Here is a 10202-nt window from a genome sequence, read left to right on the forward strand (position 1 = left end):
CATTGTCAGTAACAGTTCCAAATTATATAGCTGATTTTAGTCTTCTTTTTAGTATTCATCTCTAACTGATAGATTTAGCATTTAACTAAATCTATAAAACATTTTTTTTAAACAGGAAAACAATTGTTTCATTTCTTTTAGATTTGGAGTCAAAGTGTGAAAAAGTCAGCAATGGAAAAGTCCACATTCTGAGAAAACATTCATCTGTTAATCTACATCAAAGAATTCATAACACTGGGAAAGCCTTTGAATGTGACAGATGTGGGAAGGCCTTTACTCGTCACACAGACCTTACAGTACATCAGAGAATTCATACTGGTGAGAAACCCTATGAATGTAAACAATGTGGAAAAGCCTTCAATCGTGCTTCTAACCTGCTACAACATCAGAAAATTCATACTGGTGAAAAGCCCTATAAATGTGAGGACTGTGGGATGACTTTTAGTCGTAATATAGATCTTAGAGTTCATCAGAGAATTCATACTGGTGAGAAACCCTATCAGTGTAAAGAGTGTGGAAAGCTCTTTAGTCGTGCCTCATACCTAACTCAACATAAAAAAATTCATACTGGTGAGAAATCCTACATATGCCAACAATGTGGGAAGGCCTTTAGTAAAGGTGGAAAACTTAAAATACATCAAAGAATTCATACTGGTGAGAAACCCTATGAATGTAAGGCATGTGGGAAGACCTTTAGTCAGGCCTCTCACCTTGTGCAGCATGACAGAATTCATACTGGTGAAAAACCCTATGAATGCCATGAATGTGGAATGAGCTTTAGTCGTGGAATAGATCTTAGAGTACATCATAGAATTCATACTGGTGAGAAACCTTGTAAATGTAAAGAATGTGGGAAGGCCTTTAGTTGTACCTCAAATCTTGTTCAACATGAGAGAATTCATATTGGTAAGAAGCCATATGAGTGTGAAGAATGTGGAATGACTTTTGGTCGTATTTATCAACTCATTCCTCATCAGAGAATGCACACTGGTGTGAAACCCTTTGAATGTAGTCAATGTGGGAAGGCCTTTAGTCGAGCCTCAGCACTTATTCAGCATGAAAGAATGCATACTGGTGAAAAACCCTATAAATGTAAAGAATGTGGAAAGGCATTTATTCATGGTGGTAGCCTAAAGATACATCTGAAAATTCATTCTGGTGAAAAACCCTATGAATGTAAAGAATGTGGGAAGGCCTTTGGTCGTACTTCAGACCTTGTTAGGCATGAAAGAATTCATACTGGTGAAAAACCCTTTAAATGTCAGGAATGTTGGCGAGCCTTTGGTCATATTGAAAGCCTTCGAATGCATCACAGACTTCATACGGGTGAGAAACCCTATGAATGTAAGGAGTGTGGAAAGGCTTTTAAGAGTAACCATCAACTTACTGTACATCAGAGAATTCATACTGGTGAAAAACCTTACGAATGTAAGGAATGTGGGAAGGCCTTTAGTGTATATACACGACTTACACGACATCAGAGTATTCACAGTGGTGAGAAGCCTTTTCAGTGTAACAAATGTGGAAAATTCTTTAGGCTTAATTCAAGTCTTAGAATACATCAAAGAATTCATACTAGAGAAAAACTATGAGTGAAAGAGCTTTGGAAAGGGCCATATATAATAGACAATATATGTCTCATTATATTTGTAACATTGACAATTTGAATGAAAAGAATATGGGAATGCTTTTACAGGTGGTTCAGTTCTTATAAGACATTAGTTGACACTGTGAAAACTCCACAGACTACATAATACTTTGAGTTATGATTCAAAGATTCATATTCAGAGAATTTCTAATGTATTATTATGTAATAAGAAAACTTTCATGCTTGTCTATTCTTCAATTATCAGTATGTTCACTGAGGAAAATTCAGAGAATATAGGGATATCTTTTTTATGTTTTCTTTATAAAAGTTTTCTGGCCATGCTAATTATTAAATTGAGAAAATTTGTACCATCGAAAATTTATGTTGACCTAATAAATATAGAAAATATAGTGTGATTGCCATTCTATTCCTTAGAGTGTGCTTGACGTTGGGCAAGACATTTATCCTATGGGGAGTTTGCTGCAAATGTTGAAACCTGTACCTATATTATAGTGCTGATATTACAGTGTAGAAAACTTAGAAAGCTATCTCACATGTCATCTCTATTCAGTAAGTATTAGATACCCTGTTTAAAATGTGAATTTTATGGACCGGGGATTTGGCTCAGTGGCATAAGTGCCTGCCTGGCAAATGTGAGATCATGAGTTTGATGCCTGGTACAAAAAAAAGTGAGTTTTATTATTGGAGCAGTGGCACAAACATTTATTTACATATTATCTGACTACTTGCATATTACTCTAGCAGGGCTGAATAGTTTAGAACAAAGACTGTGTGGCTTATAAAGCCAAACATTTTGCTCTCTCTGGTTAAAAATTGCCACCTCCTGTTTAGAACAATATTCCCATAATTGTTTCATGACTTTGGGCTTTTAAATAGTACAATATATTTCTTTTCTTGAATGTGCCCATATTCTGAATTTTAAAAGTTACTTTCTTTGTGGATCATTTTTCTTTTTGTGTTTTTTTTTTCTCTTTGCTTTTCTAGTGCTGGGGATCAAATCCAAGATCTCATAGGCAAGAATAGTACTCAACCACTGAGCTGTACTCCTGGCCCTTTATCTTATTCCTCTGTCCCTAGTATTTTCTGTAAATTTAAGTTAAGCAAAGAGGAATAGATAAACCAGTGCTGTATAAATTAAAACATGCATAATGTTGAATTTTCCCATTACAAATGGAATATTCCTGATCTAATTCTCTGGAATTTGAAATGCTTCAAAATCTGAAGCTTTTGAACACCAATATAATGGTCTAAGTAGAAGGTTCCATACATGTCCTCATGTGACATGACAAAATGTATACAGAATGTACTAAAAATATAGTTGTGTATAACTTAAGGTGAGGGATACATTCTGAAAAATACATCATTAGATAATTTTGTTCCATGGAAATATAGAATATATTTATACAAACAAAGCAAAATAGTCTTATAGGACCACCAACTGTATATACAAGGCCATTGTAAACCAAAACATTTATGTATCTTGCATGATTGTATTGTATAAAACTACCTTCAGGATGTGTTTGCGTGACATATATGTAAACAGATGAATTTTATGTTTACATTTGGGTTCCATCCTCAAGCTATTTCATCATATATGTGCAAATATTCTAAAAATCAAAAAATTCCAAAATCTGAAGCACTTTTGCTTACAAGCATTTAGGATAAGAAATAGTGAAACCTGTATTATTGATGTTAGATGTTATCACTTGGTTATAAATGTGACTATTTGATTTCTCCCTTGTAAAGACCTACTTTTCATTTACTAATCTGAATGGAAATATTTCATCACTCTCTTTTGATAATAGACTTTTTTTTGTACCAGGGATTGAACTTACAACCTTGCACTTACCAGGCAGGCATTTGTGCCACTGAGCTAAATCCCTGACCATCACTCTCTTTTGAATTTGATAATCTGGTATTGATATATGTATGTATATTCTAAGTTGAATAGAAGATTAATGTAGAACTTAGGGCCTATTAAGAAAAATGCATTATGAGATGTGATCAAAAAAGTATGCTGAATATTAAAAAAATTTTTTTAACTTCTTACGGTAAAAGACATTGCCATCATACCCTCCCTTATCTAATACACTTATTCCATTGTTCTTGTAACTTTCTTGAGCAGTTATAGAGGTCCTCTTTTTTAAATTGTTAGTTGTGCTATTATGGTTGGCTCAAAATTCTGAATTGATTCAAAATATTTAACTTTCATGATCATTTTGACTGTGGGGAAGAGCCAGAAATCACACAGTACCATTTCTGGTGAATAAGGACACAACATAATGGAGTTTTTTGTTTGTTTCTTTTTGTTTTTTGATATAGGGTTTCATTATGTAATTAAGGCTGAACCTGAACTCAATGTGTAGCCTCTGCTCGCCTCAAACTCTACCTCAGGGTCCCAAGTGCTGGAATTACAGATATGAACCACCCTGTTCAGCCAGACTATAATTTTTGTATGCAACAGAAATTGCTATAAATGTTTTGAATTGATGCAGGGTAATGAAAAAGCCACAAAAAGACACTCAAGAAAGAGACTTCGAAAATTGTTTCATAAAATGGCAAGAATGATGGGATAAGTGTGTTCAAAGCAAGGAAGAGTACTTTGGGGGGACAGTTATGGCAATGTGTCTCCTGTAATAATTTTTAAAATTTTATTTAAACACTCATCATAGTTCTTTATCACAGCCCATGTGTCAGAGCTTTGGAATGTTGGCAGTCTTCTATTCAGGGGCAGGTTAATACTGTTTAAAAGATTACTTCTTGTCATCTAAAAGTTTGATGACTTATAACTAAATTAATGCTTTAATGTTTGGAGGGGGCAGGCTCTCACTATGTAGTTCAGGTTGATCTTGAATTTACAATGTAAGCTCAAGGTGACATCAAACTCATGGCAATCCTCCTGCCTCGGGGTCCTAAGTACTGTTGTTACAGGTGTGTGCCATCATGTGTAGCTAATGCTTTAGTTTTTAAAAAATTTTCTGCTAAAGAATGTTAACTTCAGATAGATATTGGTAAGTCTAGTCAAGGAAAAAAACAGAAAGGATTACATTATGGAATTGTTAGTAAGAAAGAAAACATATTTAAGACTTACCACTTGACCCTAATCCCAGTACTCAGGAGGCTAAATCAGGAGTGCTGTGAGTTTGAGGCTAACCCGGGCTACATAATGATTTCAAGACCAGACTGAACTACATAGTAGGACCTTGTCTAAAAAAAAAAAGAATAAAGAAAAAAGAAAGAAGGAGGACATGTTTATAGGTAATAGAGGACATGTTTATAGGTAAGATTTTGTCTTAATTATAATGTAATAATTACATTATACAAAATCTTAATTATAATGTAATAATTAAATTTATTCTGTTTTAGAAATCTACTGAAAGTGAATTGTCTTCCTAGAAAAAAAGTATAACTTAAAAAAGGTGGTGGTAATAGGCCTTTTTTTTTTAAATTCAGGAGTTTTTAGTCAAAAGGAAAACCTTTCCCATTTTAAAAGCAGCATTTACACTATGGTGCATTCTCAAGTAAGATTTAAAATTATTTCTAACAATGTTTTCCCAACTCCTTATTACATGGATTAGACTAACATGCATAATAAATCTGTGAGAATGACTCCTTAAAAAATCAAAAGTTGCCAGGTGTGGTAGTGTATACCTAAAAATCTCAGCAGTTGGGAGGCTGAGGCAGAAGAATTACTGAATTGAAGGACAGTCTGGGCTATATAGTGAGACAGTGTCTTAAAAAATGGCTAACTCATTTTCCCTTAAATCTAAGCATAGAAATATGAAATATATTGTCTACCAAATGACGATCTAACTGAAGAACTATGAAACTTACAAGCACTGATTTAGAATATTTAAGATTTCAGTCTTTGGGGCTGGGGATTTAGCTCAGCGGCATAAGTGCCTGCCTTGCAAGCAGGCAGTCGTGAGTTCGATCCCCAGTACCGGTAAAAACAAAAAAGACAAAAAAAAAAAAAAAAGATTTCAGTCTTCTAGTTTAGTTATAAGTCTTAATACATGACAAAATCAATCCATCTTTGATATGAGTTCAGCCTCTGTGGCACATAGGCATGTTTTAGAAATAAAAGTTTTTTGAAACATGCTATATTCATTTACATATTGTCACAATTCAAGAGTAGGGAGTAGAGTTTTTTTTAATATACAACAGATGACTCACCCAAATTACTTACTTTTTGGGCCTTTAAGAAAAATTTGTAATATGTAGTTTAGATTTATCATTGTGTGTATATGTGTGTGCATGAGTATGTGCACATGTGTGTGTATGGTGTTTTGGGGGCTTTTTAAGACAGGGTCTTGATAGGTAGTTCAGTCCATATTTGAACTAACAGTGATCTCCCTAAATGATCCATCCAGCTAGTCTTATTAATTTTTCTAATGTTTATTCAAGAAAAGTTGAATTATAGTGACTGATATTGTTACTACTAAAAGACATAGTTGGGTTCTTTTTGTTGTAGTTTTTTGTTTTATCTTCCCTGTATTTTCTGCAAATCTCAGGAAAATATCAGAAAATATTAGTTTTGTTGTAATAGTGTGTTTTGAGTTAGACTTCAATGTGGTTAGAGACCAGACTCTTGAAATAATTCGTGCCTTTTGGATAAGAATAATTGACAAAAATCAAAAATTATACATTGTTAGCCAACCATCTATGATGTCAATATTATTTTCCATTATAATTAATATTCCTACATTTCTATGTCCATTTTTAGCAGATCGGAGTCCAATAAGACAAGACAGAATAAGTCTTGTAGTTCTGTAATAAAATACATCATTGAATAGGTTGTTATTTCTCCAGGTTGTAATATATTTGTGGTAAATAGAAATGTAGACCTTTATGCTTCCAGGAACACTATTGATACTTGACGGTACTTTTAACAAAAGTTTTCCTACTTAACCAAGTTTATGCTGTATGATTATTAAATCTTGACTTTGGAATAGTGTGAAGCTCACATTAGTCAAACAAATGAATAAAAAGTCTTGTGCTAGAGAAGATTTTAAAATGTTACCAAGGAACCCACATTCCTAATACAGTCTAACATCTTTAAAAAAAAGTTGCCACATCCAAAGGGAAATGTCTATAGGGCTAAGATTTTCAATTATCATTTCAATGATTATCCATGACTGATAGATTTCTCACATTCTAACCTGATTAGCCTCTTTTTTCTGAATGTAGGTATGCTATTTTTCTATAGAGTGAAATATTTTTGAGACTAATCATTTTATTTTATTTTTTTCTGTTCTGTGGTGCCTGGGGTATGAATTCAGGGCCTTTCACATAGGAGGCAAGTTCTCAGTCCTCAGTGTAATTTTTATATGATTATACTTTATTATTTTTAAATTTTTTAATTTTTCAGTTGAAAATTATACAGTAATTTAAAATTTTTACTTTAGAAAAAAGTAGTTTTGTGTTTGTTTTCTACTGCATGTGATTGTTCAGGCAGAGTGGTAGACGTGCAGGTTTGATGCATATAACCAACTTGTACACTTTTCTAACATTGACAACTCAATTAAAATTAAAATATGTTCTATATTTCTCCTATGGTGTATTTTTATTTTTCTAATCACTAGCAAGTTGTATAGTTTTCACATATTGTATTGGCCAATTGTTATTGTCATTTTCATAGCTGTGTTTTTTGCCTGTTCAGGTTTTTTCCTTTTGATTTGTGTTTTTTAAAATGAACATATGAAGCGTGGTGGTGAACTCTTGTTATCCCAATCCTTGGGAGGCTGATGCAAAAGAATTGCTGTGAGTTTGAGGCCAGGCTGGGCTCCATAGTGAGACCTTGTCTCAAAAAAAAAAAATTCTGCCTTAAACACAACAGAGACTTCTAGGAAGATGGCAAAGTGCTGAACAGCAGAGAAACAGCCTGACATTTGGTGTCTAGATGCTAGAATATAACAATGTGGGGAAGAGAAGTAGGAAAGAAGTGGGTTCCAAGAACCAAGCAAGGATCTAAAGTGAGAATGGATACCCATGGGAGAGCAAAGAGAGACTCAATGAAGAAGAAAGGGATGGAAAGTGGCACTTTCTTCATAGCCTTGATTCACTGCATAGGAGGAGCAGCTTAAACCTACAGACACAGTGACTACTGGAAACCCCAGAGGCCTCCATACAGAAACACACCAGTGGGACAGAGCAGTGGACACAGTGAACTGCAGCGGCTGGTAAATTATTCAGGTTCTGCTGAGAGATTAGCTGGTAGCATCTTTAAGAGGGGCCAACTGACATCGGAACTCAGAGCAGCTGCAGGCTGGCCCCATCTAGAGGCTCTCAGGATGATGTGGAACCAAGTTCAAGTTGGCAGAAAGTCAGGGAGCCAAGTTCAAGTTGGCAAGAGGCACATGGAGTATTGCAGGCTGAACAAATTGGGTTCTAGGCTCATAGCCAGAAACCTGAACTGCAGTAGAACTAAAGGTGGGAGCTTAGCTAGACTCATCCACTATCCCACCAGAAATCTACAGCTGGCTTGCTGGGATCAAACAGCACACCTAGATTCTCTCTGCCAACTTTGTCTACCAATGGCAGAAGAGACATGCCTTGAAGTAGACATTTTTTCTTTTTTTCTTTTTTGTCTTTTTTCTCTTTGTTTTTTACTGTTTTTATATGAACATGACCATTGTTTCTAGTTTTGTTGTTATTGTCCTGTTCTGTTCTTATTTCTTCCTTTTTTTTCCCTCCTGTCTACTTTGCCAGTTTCTCAAAGTTTACATAATCATCCTTTGTTCTCCAGCCCTGCTTCTAATCTCTTCTTCTACTTCTCTTTTTTTCCTAGTGCGTTTTAAAGATTCTCCCCTGAAAGTAAAATCACCTTACCAAGGGCACATTTACTGTGTACAATTTGCTGGTTTGAGATTTTTTTTTTGTTATATAACTACAAATCTAGTTCATATGGTTAATGGTAGCAAATTAATAGTTACCAGTTTGTCATTTTCTAGACTGTTTCATGCTATTTTAGCCAATGTGACATAAGTGTTCTAATAAGTTGTCCTTCCTGGTATGCCAAGACTGAGATTGCCTGAGTCATAAAAAATACTACAGGTCAGTGCCAAGGAACCAAGGGTTAGGCCAAGTAGGCAGCAACTTCTAACCTCAAATAAATTGAAGAGGTAAGAGCATGCAACAAGTTCAATACCCAAAAGCCAGCTACAGCCAGAAGGCATCTCTGTGAAGTAGACATTTCTTAAGGGTTGTAAATAAAAAGCCATAAGCAATTTACAAACATTAACCCAGTAATTAAACCAAAAAAAGAAAAGAAAATAGAGGGCCAAGGACATAGCTCAGTGGCACAGCACCTGCCTGGCAAACACAAGATTGTGAGTTCAATCCTTGGTACAGAGAAAGAAAAAGAAAAAAGAAAATAGAAATGACAAGACATTTAAGCAAGATATACCCCAGGCTTCCAGCTCACCAAAAGCAAACCCAGAGAGTAATGAAGTGAAACAGTTTAAAAGCTACTTAGCTGTAACTCTCTGAAATTGTAACAGAAGTAATAAATTAGATTAGTTAGGCTCTAGAAAAAAATTGGAAATAATCTCATAGATAACAGAGAGATGGTGACTGTAATGAAAGACTCTAAAACAGATACAGACTTTTAAAAATAGAAGAGTTTAGGAAACCATAAATGCCAAACATAGGAAAGAAATGGAATCCACTCAAACAAATACCCAGGAGGTAAAAATGCTACTGAAAATATACCCAGCAGAATGAGTCAATGTGAAGACAGAGTATCAAATATAAATGACAAGATTGTAGTTAGAAGTCATGAAAAGAAAGATTTCTTAGGCCAGGTGTGGTGGTGCATTCCTGTAAGCTCAGAACTTGGGAGGCTGAGGCAGGCGGATCGTTGGAAGATGAAGAACAACCTGGATGCAAACATTGTCCAAGGTAAAAAAAAACAAAAAACAAAAAAACGACCTGGGTTACAAAGTGAACCCAAGGCCAGCTTGAATTGCACAGTGAGACCCTGTCTCAAAAAGACAGAGAGAGAAAGAAAGAGAATCTTAAAAATAGTAAGGGACACAAAAAATCCAAAAATCCATTTGCTAGATGATGCAAAAAAAGAATAACATAAGATTGACTAAAATCAATGAAAACAAACGGGCCATAGCACAAACGATATGTTTTTTAGGAAACCTGCTCACAGAAGAAATGGCAGAAAATTTCCCAAGCAGATGAAAAGAATTCAAACTCTCAAGGAGTAAAATATTTTTTCTTTTTCTTTTTCTTTTTTTTTCTTTTTTTCTGTCTTTTTTTTTTTTTTTTTTTTTTTTTTGTAGTGGGGCTTGAACTCACAACCTTGCACTTGCCTGGCAGGTGCTTAGCCACTGAGCTAAATCCCCAGCCCATGGAGTGAAATATTTCAAGCCCTAAAAGAAAACAAGCTCTATCTCAGATTAATATATCCCATGAAACTGTATTTCAAAGTTAATGAAGAAATAAGATACTTCCATGAAAAAAAAAAACTGAAGAAAATTCATAACCACTAAACCAGCACTCCAAAATGTTCTGAAAAACATTCTAGAGAGAGATAACAAGAACTACAATTCCAGTAATCTCATGATTCCAAGAGGCAAGG

At 34.7% G+C, this 10202-nt stretch overlaps 1 protein-coding gene across 1 annotated transcript in view; it reads left to right on the forward strand.

Annotated features, from left to right (window-relative positions):
* Nucleotides 1-7156, forward strand: part of LOC134470279 (zinc finger protein 30 homolog) — a 58097-nt gene extending 50941 nt beyond the window's left edge. Inside the window, exon 8 of the mRNA XM_023564019.2 lies at nucleotides 194-7156. Within this exon, the coding sequence (XP_023419787.2) occupies nucleotides 194-1592 (1399 nt within the window). The 3' untranslated portion in view covers nucleotides 1593-7156. The remainder of the gene's footprint in view (nucleotides 1-193) is intronic.
* Nucleotides 7157-10202: the final 3046 nt, after the last annotated feature.

The sequence above is a fragment of the Cavia porcellus genome, unplaced genomic scaffold, assembly GCF_034190915.1.
Source record: "Cavia porcellus strain 051 isolate PalLab524CR breed Dunkin Hartley unplaced genomic scaffold, mCavPor4.1 scaffold_7, whole genome shotgun sequence".
Taxonomy (NCBI): Eukaryota; Metazoa; Chordata; class Mammalia; order Rodentia; family Caviidae; genus Cavia; species Cavia porcellus.